The sequence below is a fragment of the Lepidothrix coronata genome, unplaced genomic scaffold (assembly GCF_001604755.1).
Source record: "Lepidothrix coronata isolate B3197 unplaced genomic scaffold, Lepidothrix_coronata-1.0 Scaffold2, whole genome shotgun sequence".
NCBI classification, from domain to species: domain Eukaryota; kingdom Metazoa; phylum Chordata; class Aves; order Passeriformes; family Pipridae; genus Lepidothrix; species Lepidothrix coronata.
In genome coordinates, this window is record NW_016690182.1 from 14010081 (window position 1) to 14037963 (window position 27883).

At 42.8% G+C, this 27883-nt stretch overlaps 1 protein-coding gene across 8 annotated transcripts; it reads right to left on the reverse strand.

Annotated features, from left to right (window-relative positions):
- On the reverse strand, positions 1–27847 carry ATP7A (ATPase copper transporting alpha). 8 transcript variants are annotated; one of them, XM_017816522.1, is made up of 23 exons: positions 27768–27847; positions 21695–21838; positions 18282–18771; positions 16814–17545; positions 15277–15483; positions 14107–14270; positions 13306–13467; positions 12618–12694; positions 12219–12444; positions 11572–11805; positions 11191–11282; positions 10653–10780; positions 10348–10502; positions 9947–10081; positions 8924–9118; positions 7479–7661; positions 6969–7182; positions 6180–6326; positions 5572–5714; positions 5079–5282; positions 4386–4503; positions 3761–3863; positions 1–3407 (listed from the first exon to the last, which is right to left on the reverse strand). In XM_017816522.1, exons 2-23 carry the CDS (start codon positions 21800–21802, stop codon positions 3131–3133), a joined length of 4494 nt encoding a protein of 1497 aa, XP_017672011.1. In that variant the 5' UTR covers positions 21803–21838; positions 27768–27847; the 3' UTR covers positions 1–3130. The 8 variants fall into 8 exon arrangements, with proteins under 8 accessions (XP_017672011.1, XP_017672020.1, XP_017672041.1 ...); XM_017816531.1 differs by having other exon boundaries at positions 27739–27840; XM_017816552.1 differs by having other exon boundaries at positions 21695–21831; positions 27710–27834.
- Positions 27848–27883: the final 36 nt, after the last annotated feature.

The window sequence follows — 27883 nt, forward strand, 5'->3', positions numbered from 1 at the left end:
TTTAAAACAGCCTTCAGTCACATTTTTATTACATGACTTGTAATTGCCATTATAATGATGGAGGCACAGTCTTAAAAGAATAGAAAGCATGAGAAAATGTTTCTAGATGCAAAGAACTGTAACAGCCCTGCATTAACACTCCACACCAGCATTCACTTCTCCATTCTTCGTAGCAAAATTGAATAAAAAAATTCTCAAGTTTAAAACATTTTGTTGGAAGTTCTAAGCAAAAAAATAGGCATAGTTTTTAATAAATAAAAATGTTTGCTTGCTTCAATTGTGTTGTCAACTTCACCTTCTTTTTTTTGGTATAAAATTTCAAGTGTTTTGAACTCCTAGAAGTTTAAATAAGTTTGGTAAGATCCAAAGAGCAACTTTTAAAACCTGGAGCAAATATACTTTTTTATTAAATAGAGCACAGGTTTTATAAATAGACACAGAAAACAATAAAATAGACAAAGGAGTAATACAATTTTGTTTGTAACTGTGTGTTTCCAAGTGATATTTTAAATTTCTGAATCCAAACTGTCTACAACAGGAATAAACCTATTTACATATTAAAACATTTACATTTAGCTCCCACATTATTCCATTTGCACTGTACATTCAAACTGAAAGACATTTTGGTTTTTCAACATAAAGCACCTTATGTAATATTTTAATCACAAGATAAACATTGTGGAAGTCATTAGCACACCTCTGGGGAGTGTTGGACAGACAACCTGCTTTCAAAGATCTGGGCTGAATTTATCACAACCACCTTGTCCCCATCCATCCTCGGGCTCAGTTATTTCCTCTCCCCAGGGTCTGGTCCTCTGGCTGTCCCTACAAGCTGCTCTCACATCCCTCCCAGCCAGCATTTACTGCTCCTTTTTCCCTGATAATCATCTCTGCACATCATTAGGTATCCTGGTTTGGAAAAGGAGCCTTATTTTGTTGTAACAGGATCAAACACTGAGTTTCACAGAAAATGGTAAACATGGAAAAACATCTGTGTTGGGACAAAGTTGGAGATAAAGGCAGCAGTCTGCTGTAAACATTCACCTACGTACAATTTGAACAAGAGGCAAAGTGCTCTAAAAATATACTTGGAAAGAGTTTAACAAGTTCTTCATGCTGCTTTATCTACCAACCAGGAATTTAGCCCTGAACCACCTCCCCATTTCCAGCAGGAAGAGCCTGATGTGTCATTTCTATGCCATCCACTCCACAACCAGCACCTGGAGCCCTGAAACTCCCGCCAGGAGCAGTGACTGAGACCACCCACAGCACAATCAAAACCAGCTAAACACTTCCCTTTCACCTGCAGAACTGTGCCAAGAACAACACCGAGAAGGAGGGTGGATAAACAAGGAAACTGAATCCCTGGAAACAGTTTGCATGACTGTGAAGCACTAAAACCCATCATAACATGATTAAACAGCTGTCGGGTAACAATCTGCTTTGTAAGAACAGCTCTGCTGCTGCAAAGTGAGAACACCTCATGGAATGGCTCTGCAGTGATGTATCTCAGCATGTAACAACACTACCTATTACATACAGCTATAATCTAATTTTTAAAAATACTCTGTTTTCATTAGAAATATTAAAAATCAAAAATCCTGCAACAGAAATATTTTGTTTCTTAAACTAGCAGAAGCAACACATGATGTTGTTCTCCTCACTGCAATGTGAGTACACTGATTTACTGATAACAGCCACAGTACAGCTCTTCTGCTCTCACACAGCAGGGCTTTTCTCAGATAAAACGCAAAAGCTGTTTCCTCATGACTTTTTACACACACAATCTATGCCCTGACATCAGGCTTCAAGTTAAGAACCAGAACATTACAGAGATGTCTTTATCACATGCCAAACTGAACCGAGTATTTCTCCTCCACAAGCACGACTGGTACATGTTTACACCACGGGTTGTACTTCCTAATGAAATCCAACTTTTCTGATCCCAGGAATTGCTGCCAACAGCCACCCCAGCAGCAGGCTCGGGGAGTAACCAACAGGTAACCAGCTACTGGGTGATGAACACCTCTTTTCTCACCAAGAGTATTTTAAGTATTAATGATTTCATGATCAAAACCTGCATTTTGATATTGCAGTTCAGTAGCAAACGAGGACTGTCTCAATTCACAAAGCCTGGATCTGAACAGTGCAAGCAAAGGGGGTTTGCATGAACCCATGGAGGGATTCTGAACCATTCCTGGTACACAGACATTTATCTTTAGAAGGAAAGACTGAACTGTAAAGATTTTAAAGGTAGTCTGTGTGACAAACTCTCCTGATTCATTTACGGAGTGCCAGCAGCCACTGGTGGTGAGCAGTAACTACACTGCCTTCCTAAATCTGAACACTTTGGCTAATGCCACATCACCCTGATATTGCATTCACATGTCGCAGAAGTTTTTGGCTTAGGAGAGGCTGGGAATGAACAAACCTCCCAACCCAGCCAACCTTCAAGCAGTGTCAGTAGCAGGAGTGTCCCAGGGCACGAGGTGCAGAGCTCAGTGTGGGTGTGACCCCAAAGCTCTCTGTCTGTGCCGTGCAGGAACCCGGATCACACGGGGAGATCAGCTGAAGCTCAGAGGGTGAAAAGCTGAAGCCAGATGTTTACAAAATGAAAAGGCATTTGAGAGGAACCACTTCTGGCAGAAGGCAGGCTATGGAAACGAGAGGGGTTCAGGAAGTTCTGAAGTAAGGCACATCTCTCTGCAAACAGAGCCTCCAGACTTTGCAGATGCAGTAATTCACACTTTTTCAACACAGTACTGAACTCAACTATGCATAAAGCAGCCTGGTATAAGGCTGGGAAATATTGTTCTGGTTCCTTGGTTACCTTAGTTGTATTTTGACAATTTGCCAAAATAAATGCTATACTGCAAGCTTCATGGAATGGGAACACAGCCCTGTTTGTCAGCATCAACAGCTATGCACCAGATTTTTTGGTAAGTCTAGATTAAAAAAAAAACCCAACAAAAAATACTCCGGAAAGTCACTGCAAAAAGTACCTCTACACTGAAGAAGAAAGACCTCCAGAGGGATCAGTACATGCACAGACCTCAGACAGCTGTTTTGGTTGTGTTTTCCTTTTGTTCCAGGTGTTTTTCTTTGTTTTGCCCTAGTGGGTTCAAGGCTCTCACAAGGCCGTGTCATCATCCTCTCCAAAATCCCCCACCAGCAGCGAGTGCTTGTCTGGCTCGTTGAGGCCGATGCTGTTCACGGAGCGCTTGTCTGAGAACAGAGAGTTTATGGAGGCTCTGCTGTAGTGCAGGATTCGATCCATCAGGCTCAGCTTGGGGGAGCCAGGCCCAGCCTCATCAATGCCAACGTGGACACTGATCTCTGACGGGCTCTTGTGCCTCATTTGGCCACGGGCCCTGAACTCCAGTTTCTCAGATCTTGGTTTCTGGTACCTAGGGAAGGAAGAAACAAAATATAACAAACACCTCTCAGGTTGAAGTGAAGTACACTGAAATACAGATAAAACCTGCCTATGTGTATGACTGTGCCCAAGCCAGAGCCATTTATAATTTGACTGATAACGTTTCTCACAAATCCACAAAGGCCATAAGGAATTTTCATTCTGAACACGCTTCTGATTTGTACATCCCTCTTCAAGTTAGAAATGACATTTTTAAGCACTACTGCCTGCTAAACAGACCTGCCTGAACTGTTCTTCCAAAGGCTTTGAAATCTCTCATAGTCCCACCCTTATCTTCTGCCACTCTAAGTGAAAGATCCAAGCTTCGAATCTGTCCCAACTCACATCTTTAACAGCAAAGAAGAAAGCACAACAGAGACAGAGGAGGCAGCCATTGCTGCAGATCCCATCCAGGGCTGCAAAACCAACCCAATGGGCAGGAAGACACCTAGAAAAAGCAAACAACAAAAAGTTCAGAGCAGGAACACTCCATTATTCATGTATTAACACCTAAAATTTCACACAGACTGCCTAGTTTTAGTTGCATCTCAATGTGTTAATAAATAGGATTTTAATTTAAACGACAAATATTTAATACACAAGGATTTGTGTTCTATCTCAACCGGAACTTCAGGTGAATTCACACCTGGGTATGTCACCTGCACACTCTAAAACTCAGAGGAGAAATGTCCTGCCCACCCTGCAGTAAACTGCTTGTTCACAAGGTCAGGCTCGTTCAATAAACCTTTTATCTCGAAGCTATTTTGATGTGTTGAGCATATCCAGAGTGGCCACAGTGTGGGAGGAGGACAGCTCACAAATACCCACGGCAACGTGCCCAGGCAGAGACCTCTGCCCTTACCAACAGCCAGAAGCAAAGAAAATGGAAACTCTCCCCCACAGCAGTAAATCACTGCAATCTGCTACTCACTGGGCCCAATCTTCTTAGTGCAGGGAGACAGTCACATACCTGCAGCTATGGGAACTCCAATGAGATTATAAATCAGAGCAAAGACAAAGTTGATCCGGATCCTCTTCACAGTTTTCCTTGATAAATCTATGCTTGCTACCACATCCATCAAGTCATCCTGCAAGTTATGTTTATTGGAGAAGTCAGAGAGAAAGAAAGGCCCCCATGTAGTGTCTTTATACTCCTGTTTTAAAGCTAAGTCCCACACACCAGGTGTCACAGACTGTAGTCAGTACTCTGTAGGCTGCTCTAGTCTGTCTGCAGAGCCCATACAGTCAGTGCCAGTCTTATTCCAGATGTCATCATAATCCAAGTAATGTACACAGCACCTCCCAGTGCAGCTCTAAACACTGACCACAGTCTCTGCCCAGGTGTTGTTGATAGGTAACCTCGTGACTGTAAACCTGGAGGTGCTGTGGGACAAATACAATTTATGTTTGCCAAAGATTAGGTCACTGTTTCCTGTTTTGCCCATTCTCAAACTTTAATTACCCCAAAAGGCGCAGTAGCCAGAAGACTGGGGAGTTCCCTTCACAGGATAATCACCATCACACTGAACAGACACGATGGAAACAAGCTCTGCTCCAGTTCTCCTGGTTTATGGAGGCTGTACACCTCAGGGGAGATCTGCATCATTCAGCACATCCAACCCCTCCTGTCAGCTCACTTCAACCAAGCACTTTTCTCTCTCACCCTGATGAGAACCACGTCAGCTGCCTCGATGGCCACGTCGGTGCCGGTGCCGATGGCGATGCCCACGTTGGCCATGGCGAGGGCCGGGGAGTCGTTGATCCCGTCCCCCACCATCGCCACCCGCTTCCCCTCGTCCTGGAGCTGCTTCACTTTGGCCACTTTGTGGGAGGGAAGAACCTCTGCGAACACTTTGGTGATGCCAACCTGAAGAGAGAGAAAGGACACGACTGTGTGGCAGCTCCTCTAGCACCTCTTAAAGCTTCTGCCTGGAATAATGTGACTGGGAAGGGTGAAACCCGTGAACCCTTGAGCTAAAGACAAAACCCATCACAGTGGATGGGTTCATTCAAAAAGGCTCCTTGCATTTCCTCCTTATTCCAAATTTTTTTACCTTGCCATCTTTCACAACAGACCAGTTCTATGCCAGCCACCAGCAGTATCAAGTGCCACAATGAGCCCAGCTTCAAAGCCAGACACAGGAGCAGCAGCTCACCTGAGAGGCAATGGATCGGGCTGTTTTGCTGTTGTCACCAGTCATGAGGACAACTTCTAACCCCATGCTCTTCAAAGTGTAGACTGCCAGCTCAGCCTCTGGCTTCACAGTATCAGCAATAGCTATCAAGCCACACAGCACTCCTAAAACCAGAAGGAAAGTGTTTCTAATGAAGATGTTTACTGCTTCAGAAGGAAACAAAACAGTAACTTTTTTCCCCCCAGTAAGACCAGTTCCAAAACCAGTAATATTGACAATAAAAAGCAGAATGAGAACAGGTATCAGGGCAGCAAAGTTTAAAGCAATACAGACCATTGACTATCCAACCAGAACAAAAAAAACCCCCACCTTTTCTCTCCTCTCTTCCCCTTTGCTCTCTTTGAATTCTATGCTCATGTCCAACTCTCCTGTCAGCTAAGAAAGGCATGACAAGGTCTTTCTCATAGGAAAGTGCTGCAAAACTAGTTAATGATCTCTTTTCATCCCATTATTCTACTTCAGGTATAACTGCCATTACATCACTAGTTAATAATTCTTATTTATGGGATATTTCACATGGTATTTAGTGACAAATCAAGCTCAGAACGAAGCAGCAGCACCACACTCACCATCCACAGCTGCCAGAACGGCCGTGCGGCCCCTCCGCTCGTGCTCCATCATGGCTTTGTCAACCTCACTCCTCACAAGGAGCCCGTTCCTGGTCATCCACTCCCGGTTCCCAATGAGAACAGAGTATTTCTGAGAAGTCATGGTAGCTGAAGGAAGAACACACAGTCCTACCATCATATGGATTAACCAGGGAGCTCCCCTTCAGCTAATCCCATCCGTGTTCTCCCGGCGTGCAGTGAAATAGCACCGCAGAGAATTCAAACAGAAACAGTCTTTCTTAATAATTCCTGCCCTCCTGAACTCCTCATGTGTTCTTGATGAGAGAGACACCAACAGTTCTTCAGTGCTGGGTAGTCACCATGTCAGAGGACCAAAAATCCCAGGTCAAACAACAATAAAGGACCAAGTCCCCCTCTCAGCCCTTCTAATATCTGTGTAACAGCCCAATGCAGTTGAAAGAGATCTAACAATGAGTGAAAAATCACTCAGTTGTGCAAATGTACATAATTTTGGCAAGCAAGTGGTAACCTGGGACAAAGTAAAGTAAAACTAGAGAGAGCTGACAGAGAACTCCAGCCCCATATTCAATATGTAACTTGAAATTGTATTTAATTTAAACATTTGGAGTGACGTGTGAGCACAAAATAAACTAATGACCAACTAAATAATGTGTGCCTTGATGCCAGCCCAGTTCTTCGGGACAAAAATAAGTGACCTTACTCTTGAGGATCCTAGAGGCACAAAAGCAAAAATTCTTCATTTTATCCTCTAAGCCAGAATTAACTTACTTGGTAGCTCAGCATCAATAATCAAAGCAGGCTGCACCGATTCATCTGTATTTTCCTCAATTTTCACGAGAGTTGCATTTTTAATGTTGTTTTCTTCAACCATTCTATTTTTCCTGTAGAGCAATGCTTCAATATTGGTGACTTTACAACTAATGCCACAGCCTGGAACTACCTGAAAATCTGTACATGTTCCAAGGGTTTCCAAGTCCAGCTCCTAGAGAAAAAGGATGAAAACAGAGGAGGTTTTTAAACATATATAAAAGCATGTTCTATTTACAAAGCCCACAAAATAAAGTGCACTCGAACAAACAGGAGGAATCATCAAAATCTAACTTTGAGTACCCATCTAATATGGCATGAAGTGCTTTATGTGGTCCCACAATTTTCAGATTTCCCAAATAAATACAGTAAGTACTTCATATGTACAGATAGTGTGGTGTTATTTATGAAGTACTGCAAGAGTGGTTCTTCTGTAACACAATCTGCTCTTCCCCTGTGTAACTAACTCACCTTTTTGCAGTACTTGGTTATTGCTGCTCCGAGGGGGTGCTCACTGTTACTCTCTGCAGTCCCCACAATTGCCAGCATTTTGTGACAAGGTAGTTGGTTACCCTCCACCAGAAACTTCACCTGCATCACTTCTGGAGTCCCGTGGGTGATGGTCCCCGTTTTGTCAAACACAACCACCTTCACCTGCAGCACAACAGGAAGATTTTTTTCAGTGAAACAAACTTTAAGGTACAGACTCCTCAGGAAACCACCTCTTTTAGAGAAACCTGCTGACAGGACTGACACCGGTGATGTGCACAGAACAATCCCGGGGGTCTCTGCTTTCAGAGATTGAAACAGTTCATGATTTATGCATTCTAAGATTGCCAAGGGACTTTTGCAGGCTTCTGCAGGACTTTTGCATTATACCTCTGACGGCCCATCAAAGCCCATTCCCCCCCTCCCCCGCCAATCTTGAAAGGCAGGAAAAACCCTTTTGCCAGAGCCCTCACGGGAACTCAGCACAGACCCAGGAGATGTTGGAGGCTCCTGGCATGGCCTGTGACACCAACCAAGGATATAGTAACTCATAACTTCTTTGAATGTGGGGGCTTCCCTCCCCACCCCCAACGGATCAAGGCCATCACTTCAGCTGACAGACCTGGAAGCTGCAACTCCCAAGTTCCATCGCTGGACCCCCTGGGCGGTGACTATAGACAGCTTTCCACTCTCAGCTTTTCTTTCCCTTACTCTCCCTTACCCTTATCCTCTCTTTCCTTTCTCTCCCTTATGCATTTTCCCCCCAGGGGTTATCCCTATGATAGATAATATAGATGACAACACCCAAAATGCTGACATACCTGTTCAAACAAAATTGTTAAAATAAACCCTACCTATATATGTTTTCACACACCGATTATTCGGTGTCGTTTCACTCTAATCCACCCCAGGGGAATTATTGATAAGAACCTGGGTTACCCCCTCCCCTTTTTCTGGGGTGAGTGTGGGGTGAAGTCGCAGCCCCACAATTGAAGCTTGAGGGGTTTGGAATATTACAAAGTGTTGGGCCGTTTTCCATGAGAGCAGTAAAGCTAATTAGATAGTTCCCATGGACACAGCCTTGAGTTATAAAGAGCACAAGGTGAAAGCTGTCTGGCTGAGTGCAGGTGCTGCATGCCTAAATGTTTTTGCAAGAATATGTTCATATTGTACGCGTGAGGAAGTTGAAGGGAGCGATCTCAACAAAAGCTGCCCGCTACGCTGAGCAGGCAGACATCTCTCTGTCTCATCACCCTGTTGTGTGTCGTGTGTCTTTCTTCCCCCACGGACCAAGACCTACCGACAGGTACCCAACGACAGGCGAGTAACACCTGCCACCCGGGGATATTCCACAGCCTGCTCCAGCAGCAGCTGGCAAACACCGGCAGGCCCGGGCTGGGCGGCCCCCGCAGCAGTGCCCCCCTCACCTTGTGTGCCATCTCCAGGGGCTCCCCCCCCTTGATGAGGATGCCGTTCTGGGCCCCCACGCCCGTGCCCACCATGACGGCGGTGGGGGTGGCCAGGCCCAGGGAGCAGGGGCAGGCGATGCACAGCACCGTGATGGAGGCCTGGAAGGCGAAGCGGACGATCACCTCTGCCGAGGAGAGGCTCTCGCTGTAACCCTGCGGGGGGACGGAGTCTGCTCAGAGGGGAAGCTGGACAATGAGACAACACATCCAACTGCACATTGCCCTGGGTGTTGGAAAAACCTGCAAATTTATCAGCTAAAGTATTAATATTAAAACTGAAGCACGGGCAAATTATAAAATAGCTCAGAGTAATGAGTAAATTCACTACTAAGTTCTGTTCTATACTGCATATACCCATGACTGTTTCATTTATAGGACATTTTCCTAAACAAGGTACCCCATGCCATAACTTTCACCCTCTAATGTAATAAAAGATACTGTATCAATACAGTAAAGAAAAAACCACAACCAGATATTACATGAAGATTGCTTTCCTGAAAGTAAAAAAATTCTAATCAGAAGTAGTCTTGAACCAAGAGACCTGTGATCCAAGCAACCCTAAAGTCCAGGCTGGGATCCTGACCCTCCTCTGGCATCTGTAATGAAGATGAATTCCATGATTCCCAATATGAATTCACCTAGAGCTCTGCTAACAGAGTGGGATGCAGACTTGGAGCTCGTGACATAAGGGACCTCTTTTCTCCACAGAGAAGGGATGGATGGTGGGAAATTTTTTTAATTAACTTTTTTTTTTAATACTAACTTCCAGGATTTGATTAATTACTGTGGATTCTTTCTTTAAGTATAAATGTAGGAGTGATACAGTGCAAAAAAATACATAATGTAAAACTGTAATAACAAGAACAATAATAGTCAGCAACTGCCTGCAAGGACAATTCAGAAAGGGAACCACTGCAGTCTAACAGAATTGTAAGGCTATTTATTAAATATTTCAGAAGGTGTTTAAGGAAATTTACTTACCAGAAAGTATTTTTCCACTATTCCAAAATCTACAAACCCAATTATAATCCAGGCAAGAAGGGTAACCACAGAGACAGCCACAATAAAAGGAACAAAGTAGCCACTAAGTTTGTCTGCAAATTGCTGGATGGGAGCCTGGGAAGGAGAAACAGGTCACTCAGCAGCATCATGGTGACTCCCTTCTGTGCCAGACACAGTCACAGCTGCTGCAGCACACTTGGCTTGCCACAGTTTATAATTAGAGATTGACTTTATAAAAGGATGAGGTTTGGCACACGAGCCTGTATCAAAGTCCTTAATCAGCAAGAACCTTCATTATGCAATTCAAATCTAAACAAACTCAGCCACTCCTCAAGTGATGTGGTGTGCTGCTGTCTAATGTGAATTTGACAACACTCTACCTTTGAGGTCTGGGCCTCCTCCACGAGTTTAACAATCTGGGACAGAGTGGTGTCAGCCCCGACGTGGGTCGCGGCGATGAGCAGGGACCCGTTCTGGTTGATGGACCCTGCAATGACTGTGTTCCCAGGCTTCTTAGTCACAGGCATGGCCTCACCTGAGGGAAGGGCAACAGCAGAGTGCTGAAAAACAGACCTTTGTAACAGCCACCATCTCCTCATGAGAGCGAGAACATCAGCTCCACCTTCCCTTCTTCACATTTGTCTACAGGAGAACGTTTTTACATTTGCAGAAAGCAAATGCTCACCTGTGATGAGAGATTCATCTACCATGGAGTGTCCTTCAATAACACGACCATCCACTGGGAATTTGCCTCCTGGGACCACTTTGACAATGTCACCCCGTTGAACCAGCTCAACATCGACTTGCTCTTCACTGGAATGATGGAAATGTTCTTTAGTAAGAGATGTAACTGAAGTGACCCAGTGCAACAGGAGCTGTCACTACACACAAAGCACAATCCCACTGCTTGACACAGTTAATGCATACAAAAATCAAAACAGAAAAAAGGCCATTTTAAAGAAGACTATGACTTTTATCATAATTTTATTTACTATCCAGTTAAGAAAATCCACTAATTGTCTTATCACAGCAAAAATCAGCAGTAAGTCAATAAACTAAATTAGAGCAGTGTTAATTCTTCTGCATTTTAACATTTTTATCTGCCAGAAAATCTGAAGTTATTTGCTTCATGGTTCTATCGAATGGTAACATTTATCTGTGAATTAGGCATATTAACAGCAAAAAAAGGAACAACAGAAAAAGCAAATGACAAAGCAAGATACCTTAAAAGAACGTTATCAGGGCCCAAGGTAACAATAGTAGCTTCAGTAGCTTGTAATGAAATTAGTCTTGCCAGGGCTTCTGAGGTTTTACCCTAGAATAATAATTTTCATATTTTTCTGACTATACTATTGAAAAAAAAAAAAAAAGCTGGGTAAATGACAACTGCATGTGTTGCAATTTACCCTGTTAAGAAAACACAGACTGATAATAAGTCATTTCATGTTTTTACTAGTTCAGTTACTAAAGATGATTTTACAGCAAAGAAGGTTAAAAGAACCTAACAAAGCTTCTTCACGGGACATTTTTTAAATATACATGACATTCTGAAATGATTCCTAGTCTTGCAGCTTGTAGCTATCACGGATTTTTATGTTCCTTACCTTTGCCACGTGCTCCAGCCACCGGCCCAGCGAGATGAACACGAACAGCATCGGGGGGGTGTCAAAGAACGTGACAGGGTTTACTTTTGCTTTCTCAGCCATTGCCACCAGGAGAATAACGAAGGAGTAGAGGAAGGCAATGGAGGTGGCCAACACAACGAGCACATCCATGTTTGCAGTGCTGTGTTTCAGTGCCCTGTACGCCTGGATGTAGAAGTGCCACCCTCCAAACACCTGCAACAGAGTGTATTTTACACACACTCGTAACACACACAGCAGCATTTCCATGAGAGGGAGACACGTGTGATCTGTGTTATCTGCCTTCACCATCTCTTCCTGAGCAAAATCCCAGCTCTAGCCAAGGGCTGTGATCTCCACATCACTCTCAGGCACTCCCACCTCCTCCCCGTGTCCACTGGTGTGGCTCAGTAGCTGCCTCAGGTGCTTTTTGGGTGCTCAACCCCTGGGCACTGACTGCCCTGCCCAGGACAGTCTCTAGCAACAATTATTTTGGCAACAACAAAAGCACATAACAACCTCAAAAGCGTTTTGCATCAGCATTATACTCACTTTTCAAATTTACTTCATAGTCTTCCAGTTTGAGTGTTTAAACCAAACAAACCAGGAGTTGTCATAATCCCACTTACCTGTACAGGGACACAGAGCAAAAATGACAGAAAATTCATAACAGACAATCCTGGCAGGAGCTGGTAATCCAGGACCATGGAGGAGTGAGAGGCCTCCCTCTCCTGGCTGCTCATGTTGTGATGTGTGTGAGCATCCGAAGGATGACTGTTCATCACCATCATGTAAATCATCAGCCCCATGACAGGGATACAGAAAACAAAGCTCACGACAAAAGACCTTTTCCACCTTTGGATTTAAAAAGAGAAAGAAGAAAAACAACTTGTATTGCAGTCAGGTGCTGGAGAACTTTTTAACCAGCAACTCTGGACAGTCACAAAAAACCCCCATAGATTTATGGGAGATTAAAAAAGAAGAATCAAAGATATTTACAGAATCTAAATATGTTTAGGAATACTTACTGTCTGATTTCCTGTTTGTGATCCAGATGACTGGCAGATCTATCCTTTTTGACTAAGGAAGTAGTGAAACCTAAATCCTAAGGAAAAAAAAGCATAATAAAAAAGAGAACAGTCAGTTTTAAAATACACTTTGTGGTCAGTTATTGCCAGATTACTGGTATGGTGCCAGCCTTATCTTTGATTTATTTTATTAACATTTCTGATACAATAGTTACTATTGTTTAGCTACCTTGTAAAGAGAGAAAAGCAATTTGTTGTAAAAATCAACCTTTCTAGAATAAAATGCTTTTCTAAAATGTGGCTTTCCAAAATGGTTTTTCCTGAAGCACAGACATAGAGAAATGGAGGGAGAAAGCTAAGAAACATATTTCACCTCTCAGCTGCTACAGTATTAATTTTTAAATAAATGTGATTTATTTTTCTACAAACCTATAGCTGGTATCTCCAACTCTACCATAGCCTATTTTTTATAGTATTGCTGTTTAAAGGTTTTAGGTAAAGTTGTAACAGAGCATTTCTGAGCCAGAACACATGTACTAGTTACAAAAACCTGCACTAAGAAGAACGCAGATGGAAGAAGACAGACCTATTTTTTTGCTTTAATAGCCTTCCCTTCTGTTTCTGGGGTGTGTAACTCTTCAAAGGATGCTGGATATTTTATGAGACTTGGCACCTGAATGACTCTCACCTTTATCACTTGTATAACATCTCGAGGACCAACAGCCTCAGGGTCATATTTGATGTGTGCTTTGTTGGTTGCAAGAGCCACTGAGCAGTATAAAACACCATTAGTCTTCATGAGGGTGGATTCTATCTTGTGCACACAAGAAGCACATGTCATCCCTCTCACCTGAAAAACAAAGGTTCCTTCCTGTTATCAAAACCACAGCTTATCTGGTAAATGCATCCTAAAAAGCAGGAAAAGTCCTTATGACTATCCTTCCTTATTTATTGCTTTGTTCTGGGGTTTGAAGCAGTGAGATGGAGCTCCAGCTAAGGATGAACTATAGAATCACAATAGTTTGGGTTGGAAGGGATCTTAAAGACCATTTAGTTCCAACCTGCTGCCATGGGCAGGGATGCCTCCCAAAAATCGTGTTGCTCAGGGGCCCATCCAACCCTCCTAGAGGAAGTAGAGCATAGAGACAAGGTTATTAAGCCCTACTAAGGCTCTGATGGCTCTTCAAGCTCAGAGCTGGGTACACAGAGCCAGACTCACCTTCAAAAAGTAAATTCTGGCAATAAGCAGAGTAATCAGAAAAATACAGGAATATTTCTCTGACTTCAGTGTAGTAGTAGTGAGCCAGAAGAGTTTGCAGGACCAGATACCATTTGTGATACATACCTGAGGTACTCTTATATTTTAATTTTTTTGTGAATTAAGCTCTATTATATGGTTAAACTTCAGGAAGTGGAACACTTGCACAAGCGCATCCAGTAGATAAAAGTAGCAGAAGCCGAGGGTGTCAGGGTTTAATTACTAACTTACAACAAGTTCCAGAATTCCATCTCCTTCACCACAGTTTTCCATCACGGTGGCTCCAAACCCCAGCTCCCGAATGAGCTCTGCAATAGCTGAAGGGTGTGTGACAGCAGGATTATACCTCACTTCTGCCTTTCCCGCCATGAGGGCAACAAGGATCGAATGTATTCCTGGGAAACAAAATGTGTGAGCAGCAGATCAGTTTTAGGAAAAATCCTGCACTTACGGTAACAGGAGGGCACGACACAATTTGAAATTGGGAAAGGTACCATATTGCCAATCAAGAAAAACATGTTCATTTTTGGAAGATACACCAACAACACAACCACAGCACCTCAGTGTAGGTGTGACTGATGAAGGCATTGCTGCTCCCCATGAGTGGCATGTTTCTAACAGTCTAATTACAAACATTCTGTCCATGCTATATGAAAAGATTATCTATTTTTACTCCAAAGTAGTTCTTCTAAAATACAGTGCTATATCTTTTTCTCATCTGCATTTACTACTTCTAGAAGCCTTTTCTTCAAGGGAGAACATGCACGAGAAAGGGCAGATCTAACAGTCAATCCTATTGCACACTGAAAGGATTTAGATTCATCCATTTTCTAGGATGAAAAAATTAAAATCCAGGTTAACCTGGAACACATCTACCTTCATTACAATAATTAAACACAGTCTGCATTAATGACTGTTTGCTACGTCACAGTCATGCAGCCGTTTGTTCCTGCAAATATAATCAGACAGACAGGCATGCCCTGACTGCCAGAGCTAAAATTAACTTGTGTCTCTTTAATCCACACTAATACTGTCCCCCTCTAATAACTCTCTCCCCAGCACACACACAGTTGTTTCTGCCTTTCAGCTGCACACCTGGGCACCTCCCTCCAGTAGGAAAGATTTGTTTTCCTTTCAAAAGGATCCATATTTGATCCCTACACTCTTTGGAGCACTCAGGTGCTGTTTTTGTAAGGGCAGTCCCTGGCCAGCATGTCCATAAAGCAGCAAGAACGACCCTGTTCCCATCCCCTGGGCCAGAGGTGAGCAGGCTGTTCTCACACCTGGAACACCTGCCATGTCCTTCTCCTGACAACCCAGCCATAAAAATGCTGTGCAAAAGCCAGATGGATTCTCCAAAACAAACAGAAATGTAGCAGCTCACACTGACACACATCTTACCATCTTCCCTTCTCAAATTCCTCTCGATGTTGGCTACACATGAAGCACATGTCATTCCTGTGACCTGGACATAGCACTTGGAGATGGTCTTTGTCTCCTGCCTCCCGAGGTGGGCTGGGGGCACTTTGGAGGATGGCTCAGGTTTGTGAGAGTCCAGCTGTGCTTCAGGTGAGGGCTGAGCTTTGGTCACAGGCAGTTCTGCCTTTGCTGGAAAGGAGATTGCAGTTCATGACCTCAGGAGCAGCCATTGCAATGAGGTGTGAGCTGGCATTACAGACTGCTCTGCACTTACACTGAAAATGGAAATTGTATGTGCCCTGTCAGTCAGACCCACCCACCTGTCTGGGGATTCAGAGTCAGCAACAGAAAACAAGACAAAGGGTTGGGCCACTGATTAACTCACTGTTTTGCTACTGGTTTTCCTTTCGCCTTTCCTCACTGTCTTTGTTCTGTTGCACATCCTTTGTCCTCTTCTCTAGGCTGTAAGTGGAATGTCTGCATTGCAACCTTAGTTTTACACACAATTTTATTGACTTTACCTGGAGCACAAAGCTGAATCTGTAAGCAAGTGCATGTTTCATAAGCAAAGTCGGTGATTTTGACCTTAGAGAAGGGCTCTGGAACTAGAGACATCTGCTCCTTACAGCAACCCAGGGAATGCTGTGTTTGTGCAGGAGCAGCACAAAAGGAACACCCAGCCACTTCTTCAGTTATTGCCATAAAATAGCTCATGTACTGTATTTACTGATTTTAATCTTACTGAATCAACAAGTGGAGCTTCCCTGTTCCCTCAGGAAGCCTCTCTTCATATTGCTGGAGGTGGGGGTGAGAATCTGGGAGAGGCACAGCTAGGACAGCCAACCCACAAGGATGGACAAACATCTGCCTGCCCACGGGAAGTAATTAACTAATTCCTTGCTTTGCTTGCAGGGGCAACTTTTGCTTCACCTATTAAACTTATCTTTATCTAATCCACAAAGTTTTCCTCTTATACCCTTCTCTTCCCCCTCCCACCATGGGGAAGTGAGCAAGTGGGTGGTTGGTGCTGAGCTGCTGACCAGGGTTCTCCCACAGCATCATCATTTTAACATTCTGAGTGATGTCCACTCTCTTCAGACTCTTGTCACTCCTCAGTCATGCCTGAGCCTGGTTGAATCTCCCTTCATTAGTTAGTCCACAGGAGTCAAGACTTAGATAGTTCAGCATTAAAGAAACTTCAGCACAGCAATCCATAATATTCTTCACAGCTAGCAAAGCTACAATTCCATATTCATGCCATGAATATTATAAAGCAGCAAATAGGAACACTGAACATCAATATTTATCTGACATTTATATTTCCAGGCATCTCGATTATTTTAATTAATCTGATGTATTAAGGGCTGTGCACATATCTCTAATTATCTCACTGGCAGAGAAGACAGAAAGCTTGGCAAGCACAGAGTGCGTGTCAGCTGCTGAATTTCATCTTGGGTCGTACCAAAGGCTAAAAAAACTGGACAATCCTTTTGAATTTAAAAGTTTAATATGTTATTACCTGGAAAAGAGGCATCGAATCCCATGTCCTCTATTGAGGACCGCAGGTCTTCTGGGCTTGTTTGCAGCGGGTCATATTCTATAGTCCCGTTTCCATTTGAGAGAGAGACATGGATGGATTTCACACCTGGCTTTTGGGATATGACTCCCTCGATGGACTGCACACAAGAGCTACAGGTCATCCCCTCAATATTGATCACGACAACTTGAGTAAGTGGCTGGCTGGGATCCTTCAGAGCTGCGTGAGAGTTCAGGGGAGACGCCAGCGGGGGGAAAAGTGCCAGGTTTTCACACTCCTCAGGAAGGCTGACTTTGAACGTCTCAGGAGACACGGCCTCTATGGCTTTCCTCAGCCTGTCTATGCTAATGAAGTTTGGGTTATAGTTTATAACAGCAGATTTCTTCTCTAAGGAAACAACGACCTCTGTTACTGCCGGGAGTGCTGACACAGCGCCCTGGATGTTGAGGACGCAGGAATTGCAGTGCATCCCATCGACTCTGAACACAACTGTCCTGGTCCCAGTCCCACTGGAGTTTTCCCTCTGTGCTGGCTCAGAGCCTTTGGGCTGAGCATTCCTCAGCCTCTCCAGGTCAATGGCACTGAGCTTCAGGGCTCTGGGCTGCTTTTTGAAGGATGCTGCGAAACCCGCTTCTTCAATTTGATGTTTTATTTCTTCTGCTGTAATTAGGTGAGGCTGGTAGATAACAACAGCTTCCTGATTGTCCAGAGACACTGAAATTTAACCAATAAAATAAATTAACCAATAAAATAAATGAACAAAAGTGTGTGTTACTGCCCTAAACATAACGAGCACATCAACAGGTCTTGTCAAGGCTTTCCAAGAACACTTTAAGTGGTCATAAAAGCAAATGCAACAGAAAGGAGATTTCATTTGTTTGGCAAATACCAAAAGTTAGTTCTTCAACCATTTTTTTGTCTAGTACTACAATAATTTTCAACTCCTCTTTTCCTCAATTTTTTGCTCTTTCCCCAGGACTTTCACAAATGGCATCGGTACTTATTAAATTCACCCTTTTATTAGGTTCTGTGGCAATACATTAATGCCAAAGCTAATTATACAGATAAGTTGATCTTGCCTTTTAGATACAATTATATACATGACAATACAAATTTTTAATTTAACAGAAAAGATAAATTAATATTAATTAAAACATAAAAACGACATCTTGTATTAGAGATTTCTGTAACTGGTAATAAAGTTATGGGGCACAACTGCTCCCAACCGAGATACAAAGCAACCACTGAATACTGTCACACATGTAACAGCAACAGCCTCCCCACCATTTGGGCCCATTTCTTCACTTCTAGTTCAAATTAAACGTGTAACTAAATAGCCAGTACCACAAACAGTCACACACTCAGCTCTCTCACGTAAACACAAGGCATCTCCACGATGCCATCAAAGAACAGCATGGCCAAATGACATGAAGATACACTAAGGTTTCACCTCTAACCCGCTGAATTCCTTGCAGCTTTCCAAGCCTGCCCTCGATGGTGCTGGTGCAGGAGTGACAGGTCATCCCGTCCACTTTCAGGCGCAGCACAGCACTGCTCGCCTGAGACCAGACGGGATCTTCCCAACTTCCAGGGGCCACCTCTGCTGCAGAGACATTTAAATCTACTCCTGGGACCATCTGGATAACCTGTTTGCCATTTATGATGGAAGAAATGAAAGTCACCACTGCAGTTTTTTGGTCAGAGGAGACTTTCACATCCAGGATCCCTTTGTTCTTCAGCAGCGTGGTACAGATCTGTCTGGGTGTTAGGGCTGACTGGGGAGGGATGGTAAGGAAAATAGTGTCAGGTATAACAGGTTGTGGGTTTGAATCAGCCAGTGTAGCATCAAATCCCATGTCATAGATGGCTTCCTGCAGTGTCCCTGGAGTCTGGAGCTTGGAGTCATAAATGATGGCAGCATTCTTATCCTCCAGAGAGACCTTGGGAGGCAATAAACACAACAATTTAGCAAACTGCAATACAAAGAGTTACTAATACTGCATGGGACTAGAAATTGCTTTTACTTGCAAATATTAGTAACACTTGTCCAGTATAACTTCATCCCTCACTCCTCACCTTGAGGAGCAAAGCCATCCCAGCAGCCACCACTGAGTGACTTCCGTGCAACAGCCGGGCTGGAAAGAAGAGATCCCACCCCTTCCTTACTCCCAGTTTCAGAATCCTTTCCAAGTCTGTCTGGCCACTTTTACTCATGACATCCAGACAGCACCAACGCGTTTAATGAAACTTCCAGAGCCAAATTCTCCTGAATTATGATGATGAACCCAAAAGAGCCCACAGCAAAAATTCAGATCAGTTAACAGTAATTCTAATGCAGTTAGCAGTAATTACCCTCAGGCTACAAGGATGGAAGCAAACAGTCTTTGAAAAAAACCACAGCTTTAAGTAGCAGTGGAAGGAGCCCAGTATTTCCAGGCATGGGAGGCACAGGCTGGTAACTTGCTGTGAGCACAAACCTGCATCAGACTTCACTGAACAAAATTCAGTTTGGAAATCTGATATATGACAAACATTAAAGAAGCTGGTTTTCCTCTCTCTGTACATTTTGGTGATCCAGAGATGTCCTGATTTGGTATTAACCTTTCCCATTAGATGGTACAAATATCCTCAACTTAATTTTCTCCCAAGGGATGATAAATCAAATATAATAATTGCAGTTTCCAAAAGGAAAAAAGGAAGCCTGCCAGAGGCCCAACACACATTACCAATTCAATTCTGTCTTTCCTCTGGGCAGAGGTACAGCCTAAACATCACAGTCATGATTAAATTAGACCAGTTAAATCATTTTAAGAACCACCTCTCCTCATTTCTGTCCCAGTTATGGGCCCTTGTAGAATTAGCAACATGGACATTTATTGGTTTCATTGCAGTTGGAGGCAAAATAATCAAAGAGCAGCTGTTTGTCTGTATTAGCCATCTAACATTCCCACCCCTTGCTGACCTTATTCATAATTACTAAATAAAATCCTGTTTTACTGTTCTCAGAGAATTTTCTGAGTCAAATGATCTGACTGAACCATAGCTCTGATGCTATAAAGAGGATAATTACTAAATATGTCCTCTTAATGTTTCTTAGAGTCCTGTTCTACTCAGACTACATTTTTGTAATACAGTTTTTGAAACAGTGTTCAGCTTTGGGATAAGGTATTTACCTTAAAATCTAAACATAAAACTCTTAATATTGTCCTTCTAAAAATCTGCTTCATTCCTTACGTAAAAGACAGTATGGGATGCACATTGTCTTGAATCTCTCCTCCCTCTTCTATCTGAAGTCAACTGTATATTCTCAGAAATAGCCGAGAAAACACAAGGCTGACGAGATTACATTTTTTGCTAGAAAAAGGAGAAAGTGGGGATTCTGAAATCCAGTTATCTGGGGGTATTTTACAGGCTGCTTTTAGCCTTCCTGTGACTCCATGCCAGCAGACATCCAGTGACTGATCTCACCACGCCCAGAGATGCTCCAAGGTCCTGGAGGCAGAGCACAGACCCACAGTAAAGCTCCACTACAGCTGAAGGAAGATGAAAAATTATGTGTCTTGTAAATATTGCTGCTCTTCACCAAAATTTCCACGTGTGTACAGGAACATCTACTTCAGGCAAAAGGAAACTGCACTGAACCAGTGCATCTTTTGCCTCTGCAGGGAAAGGGCACCACAATGAACCCTTCAAAACCAGCTACAGGTAATGATCACATGCAGCCCAAACTAAGATAATGTGCCCAGTCCTGTGAGAAAACTATTTGTCAAAGGCATTTCTATTTCTACTAAAATAGAAATTAACTTTTGATGAAACCAGGAAGATAGTGCTTTCTTTGGAGTAAAATCAACCACCATGCAATGCTATGGCATGTTTTCAGAACATACATACTCAGTAATTAAACTTTGCAGTTTTCTGTTGCTGATACTGATAAGACTGTTCTTTCTACCACAGATTGGGTCACAAAATTAACAGCAATCTCCCAGCTTTTAAATTGTTTCCATCAATAAATCTACTGTAAAATTATGTACCGTGTAGGGATAATCAGCTCACTCTGGAATACTCTACAGTCCATTGTTTTGCCCATGACAAAAAAAATACTAACAAAATACTGATCTCTCCTCCGAGCTAAGAAAAAAAGTTAAAACCAAGATAGGTCAAGGAAACCTGGATTAGGGCAAACCTTAAGGTCCGTGAGCAGTTCAAGATTACAGTTCTGCTGCCCTTTCTCTCATTTCCTCATGGACAGTACAAAGGAAAGGAAACTTCTAAGACCTGTCAAGACTTTCCTATGTTATCCGGATTTCCTGCTACTCTCATTTCACGGATCACAACAGAACAGTTTTTTTTTCACGGTGAGTCAACTACCCCACAATTAACTGGACACCTCAAGCCCACAAGCATGTTTGAGCCTGTGCAAGTGACCTCCGTGCACCATCAGCTGGACAGAAAAGGCCTGTAGGCTTTTGAGCAAATACTGACATTTGTGCAGTATAAGGGACAAGGACAGCTCCCTTTTTTTCACCAGTGCAAGTTCTAGGGCTTTTGCTTTATTTTATTTTAAAGTTTATTGTCCTTGCCTTTTTTTACTTTTTTTTCCCTTTACTCCACAATACTGAATTAACTGTAAAGCAGAAAATTAATTAAGAGCAACAGATAATGACTTAGGTCCCACTGCAGGAAAGTAAGCACTTGCTTTCTCTTATATACCAGAACTACACTAATGGATCTCCCGCATCAGCTTCCCCCGAAACATTCAGAATATACTCTTCTCACATTATTTGCCTCCCTTGGTGCGAAATCTTATCATGGTTTCTCATATAAGAACAAAGCTTTGTAAGAAACAGTGACAGTATCACTTACTTTAATGTTATGGATTCCATTCATCTTCCCAACATGCTGCTCAATGGTCTGAACACAGGAATTGCAGGTCATCCCCTCCACACCGATGACCACGGATTTGGCCTCCATTGTGAATTTCTACTCCAGTCTTCTCATTGCTGTTGGCTAAAAACAAGTAAGACATTAGTTCTTAAATCATTTCACAAAGACTGAAATGAAAACAGGGATGTAGTGGAAGGTGTCCCCATGGCAGGGGTTGGAACAAGATGAGTTTTAAGGTCCCTTCCAACCCAAACCATTCCATGACTCTGTGATTTAACAAATGTCATACTTAGCCACATGTAACTCTAGTAGACACTAAAATATGAGCAAAGCTGTACAGAAAGATACTCTGAAGAGTATCATTATTATTTTTTCTCATAAAAACATGCCCAGAAAAAATTACTGAACCTAAATGAAATTAATTTGTAGAAATAACAGCTAATGCAAAGGACTCCTTTTGCCAAATGAATAAACTGTTTAGTGACTGAGGGAGAAAGAAGGCAAAAGAAATGATTTTCAGATTTTTTTTCTTAGCATTTTGAAAATTTGCATTATTTTTCCAATGACAGAGAAGTTGAAAATGATCACAGTTAATGTCTGGCTGCAATGGAAGCAACAGCAAAATGTGATGCCTAATTGAAGAGCTGAAGTTAAGACCTGCTTAACTCATTTTTCTTATCTTGAAGACCTATCTTGGAAAACTAAATTACATCAACAATGTTGAGTAAAATTAGTTTTCTTGCTCCTTGGTGACATTTCCAAGCTGTTCCCTCTTACAGAAGGTCTGGGAGTTTCTGGTTTCACTTTGAGTTGTGTTACAAACCATGTAAGAACACAAGAAGTTTCATCATAGAAACAGGTTTTACCTCCCTGATGCACAAAACTAAATGTTGAAACTTAATAAACAAGGAGCAAAGACAGTATAAAACTGGGAATTAGTGACTTTTTCAATAGATGAAATACATCTCAACCCTGCTAAGAACAGAAATAAGACAAGTACATCTGAAGAGTTATTACAGATCTCACTTCTCACACACACACAAATGTTTGTATGTAAATATTCACCCATTACAGAAATACAAAATTGTCACTCGACACACAAGAATTATCAATCAGCAGAAGAGTGTATTTTAAGCAAATTTCATATAGCAGGTCCTTTCTCAGACTCATCTGCACACTTGGAGGTACTTAAAAACCTCTGTAAGTCACCCAAGAAAATACTTGCTTTCATGTCATGTTGAAATGTGATCCTCCCTGATTACCTCAGTTCTTCCCTAAGGAATGCTCAGTCCACACAGAGCAAACAAAGACATCATTGTAACTCCACAGTCTGGGAGAAACTGAATATTCCCACAAGCCTGAAGTGCAAATAAAGTTGCAAGAAGTACTTGACTTAGAGAGCACTTTGTGAACACAACCAGGCACACAGGACTAACTAAAATGAGACACAATAGACTGTCATAGACAGAGACAGCCTGTCCTCTAGTCAGCTTTGGACAGACATGAGTTTAAAAGCATTTCAGGTACATGATCAACTTGAACTGCCCTGACAACTTGCACAATTACAGTATTTGGAAAACAAAAATAAGGAAATACTGTAACTGTGAGTTGCTACCTAAAACAATCAAAGGTTGGCAAGACGCTGCTTTAGAACCGGGAAACAGCTCTAAGGCAGAGCCTGCTGACTTGCCTGTTCTTTGGCAAACTACAGGATAAAAATATTCATTTTTACAGAAACTAGGATACTGTGTTAAAGTTTTTTTTGAGGTCCTATGAGGAAGTAACAGCAGCCTGTGGCTGGTGAACCAGCACTGTTAAAGAGATTACATTCACCATCAGCACTGCTACCAAATGCCCACCAACACATTAAAAACCCAGCTGCTTACATACATGAAAATAACATTACACTTCTTCCCTATCTATTATTATCATAGTTTGTATGCACAAAGTATTTCCTCCATTTTCTCAGTCTGCTTCCTTGCCCTTCTGCTGTTCATTCATAAACTCGGCAGAGAATACCCTGTCCTGGAAGATACTGCAATTCAAACATGCAAAAAGCATAAAGACATAAGGAAAGAAAAAAAGGCAAATCTCATTTTCCTTTTTTACCCCTCGAGGCCCCAGAATACCAGGATTGAATTCAGAACTTCCACCAACAGAATTCCTCTGTTGGACCAAGCTGTCTCTTCTTTTTGTTCTCTGACTTTCAGTTCAGAAACACCCTGGCTGTCTGTGACATGTGCATCACTCACAGCTCTCTGCTGGCAGGGAATACGACAAAAAAGGACTTTTATTGACATTTTTGAAAGTTGCTAACAATTTTTATATTAATTTTAAAAACAGGCTGTTCTCTAAAAAATGAGACGTGTCCAAATCTAAATAAGCCATTTGAGAGCATTACTGCCTCTTCACATCAGTCACATTATATTATTAACACTGAATTAAGAACCAGCTCATCAACAATCTCAGTTTTCTGTACAGCCTTAATGAAATTTCTGAAGACTACATTGCCTGAATTTCCAGTGCTCCCGACGCTTCAAAGAAATCTTGTCCTCGGAACAAAGTATAGGGTTTAACAGTGACTCTAAAAATACACACATCCTTCCTCCTCCCCTTACAAAATGCCCAGGACAAGCAGTTAAATACATGCTTACAGCTGAGGCAGTACCTTGTCATATTCCATTCCATTTCTAATGCTCTGCCTCCCTCACAAATGCTTCCTGGAAAAAATACTTCAGCTGAAACTTGAAAGGAATATTTTTGTCATATTTCCTCCTCCTGACAGCATGAAATTAAGAAAATTCATAACTAAGCAGACTGAAAAATATCTGCTGCACCAATAAATCATAACTAGATGCACACAAGAGGTGTATGAATAATAAGAATTTAATCCTAGTTTACCAAGTTCACATTAAAGCAGATGTAGAAGTCAAAAGATCTGCATGAGACTGTGCAGCAATCCATGGATACCACAGCAATTGCTTGAACTTGGAACACGCTGTGTCCTCACTCTTGCCATCCATCACTCCATCTGTGTGATTCCTCACTCCATTTTTTATACATATATATATATATTCATTATCTTAAAACAGAACCCCATCCTACAAAGGACAGTTATGGTTCTGGCAGATGCAGCTGAAACAGCCAACAAACTTCTTCAACACCTGAAAAGCTTTGCAGGTGCTGAGAAGTATTTTAAAAGTTGACCAAAGGTCTCAACTACTGACTTCAAGGCAAATGACTGCTAATAAATAAATTTAAAGTTATCATGGATATATCCTTTTAAGTTAGAAGCTAAGTTATGGATTACATGTCTTTTAGAGAAAAATAAAGGTTCTATCTTAAGCAAGGCATTGGATCATCTATAAAACACCTTAACCATCAACTAGTAAAGCATTTTAGGATTTGACAACACAAAGGAATGGCAGTTCCCCTGACAATTTAACAGCTCTGTATTTAGTTTCATTTTCTTGAAGAAAGTCAGCTAGTGTTTCTACGAAGAATGAAGCAATTGAAAGAAGTAATTTCTACTTCCAACAGCAATTTCTTCCTACGGAAAGGAAATTTCAACAGTGAAAAAGCACAAGGTGACTGAGACACTCATATTCATCTCAATATTTTTTGCTAACAGCAGTCACTGTAAGTAAAATATCTGAAGCAAATAAGTTTGATGAAGTCAGAGGTAAGTAATTCATAAACCCACACTATAAAAAAAAATTAAAAACATAAAGAGGCAACGCAAAGAGGAAGTTACAACACTGGTAAAACTGCAGAGTCCCACTGAACCCCACAAAAAACACTTTGGTGTTTCTCACATCCGAGCTAACCCAGGCAGCACAGTGTTCTGTTCTGGGATCAGCAGGGACACAGAATGGGGAAGGACACCACGCTTCTAAGTGTACAGCACCAGCTTCCCCCAAAGTTCTCTGTATATAATTAGATTTTATATTTTTATATGTAATTTATAGCTGCTGAAACTTAGAGGTAAATATCACACAAACACCAGAAACAGAATCTGTCAGGTTTAATTACAGCCTTTGGATTTTATTAAATTTCCAAATAGCCAAGTGCTACTTAGCTCACTATATTAATGGCAGCAGAAAGCTAAATTACTACTTACTTTAAATGGAAAAAAGGTGCCTGTTCCTAAAGGTCTGCAGGGACCTGTGCAAAAGAGCAAAGGGCAGCAAGAAAGGAAAAAGCTGCATCATCTCACACTTGGACTTAAAAAGTGCTCCAGAAGATGGCATCCAACACAGAACAAGATTTTATAGGATTCATGGGCAAACAGAGCCATTTGAAAGCATGACTAGATAGGAGATATTCTGGATACTCTCATGGATATACGAGGCTTAATCACTGAGAGAGAAACTGTGCATCTGTAATAAATGTCAGAGCTATGTGACTCTCTAAACAGGCTGTATTTCATGTTGCTCAAGACTCTAACAAGCCTTGCTTGGTCAGCAGACAATGGAAATTGCTCTCAGGGAATTTATTTCTATACAAACTGCATGGGGAAAAAAAAGTACATATTGAAAACATTCTGCTTCATTTCTAACAGGAGTTTTATAGCACTTGAGACAAATCCTTTGCAAATCCTTTTATTTTTTTGTAAGCTTCCACTACCCCTTCAAGTCAGATTTTTGGAGAACATGAATGTTCCCTTGGAAGAAACACAGCAAGTATTAGGAGTAGAATATAATGTACAAGCTCTTGTTATGTGAGCATACTAAGGCCAACTAGGACTTCTCACTCTTCAGCTTGGCCTCAAACTACTTGGCAGAACAATGTGAAATGCATTATAAAAGTGAAAATAAGAATAAAAGAGTAAATGACATGCAATGCTAACTTTTGCTTCCCTGATTTGCCACCTTGAAAGTAAAACACCTTCATGACTTTTCCCTATAAGGAAATACACTATAATAATTAATTTCCAATCAAATTGTGTTTGTGCTCACACAGTGCACTGTAATACACACAGCTACCTCCCACATTACCAAATCTTGGCCTATTTACTCCCAGAAACACAATTCGACAAGTATTTAAGTACAGAAATACAATCTTTGCTGACTGCATGAAAGGTTTTAAGCAACTTTACACTAATTATGTGTAATTTCCAGAACACGCACACAGAGAGGCAACAGTTACAGCTGTTTTGCTCTAGCTCATTTTCACAAGATTTTACCCCAAAGCATCACAGACAACTTTCTGCTCTTTTCCAGAACATTTATACTATGCTTTTAATGAAAACACTGGAAAAGAGGTACTTGTGCAGAGTGCTGCCATCATAAGGTGGCATAAGGTGACATAAGGCAAAACGCTAAGTCAGATGTTTCAGAGGGACAAGTTGAGCAGCTCAGAACCGGAAAAAAGGCCCTGGGAGCAGAGGCTCCGTGTGCCTTCACATTCCCGACGAGTCCTTCTCTGCCGACTGGCAAGAGCTGGACGGGGCCTTTTCGAAAGCACCAGTGAGAGTGCACCGGACATTCCTGCGTCCCAAGGAGAAGGAAATGTGGGTGCTCCCTGACAAGCAGAGCCCGCCCGCTCCCCGCCGGGCACACCGGGCTGAGCAGGACACTGCCCCGGGATGGGGTCACCGGAGACCCCCACACAGCCCACGGCCCCTCCGCGGGGCTGCACAGACCCCACCCGAGCCAAGGGCTTCTGGGGCTCGGACCCTCCCCGGGACCATCTCCCCCCCGTGTCCCGGCACCGCGTCCCGCCCGCGGGAGCGCCGGGAAAACCTCCCCGGGACAGCGGGATATCCCCCCCTGTCCGCACCCACCGGGACAGCGAGATATCCCCCGCCCCGGTCCGTACTCCCCGGGACAGCGGGATATCCCCCCCTGTCCGCACCCACCGGGACAGCGGGATATCCACCCCCAGTCCCTACTCCCCAGGATATTCCCCGGTCCGCACTCCGAGGATATCGCCCCCCCGGTCCGCACTCACCGGGATATCGCCTCCCCGGGCTACTCCCCGGTCCGTACTCACCGGGATATCGCCCCCCGGTCCGCACTCACCGGGATATCGCCCCCCGGTCCGCACTCACCGGGATATCGCCTCCCCGGGATATTCCCGGTCCCGATCGCCGCTCCCGGCCCGGGCCCCGCCGGGCCCTTCCCCCGCCCCGCGCACGTGACGCGCCGGTCACGTGAGGGCGGAGGG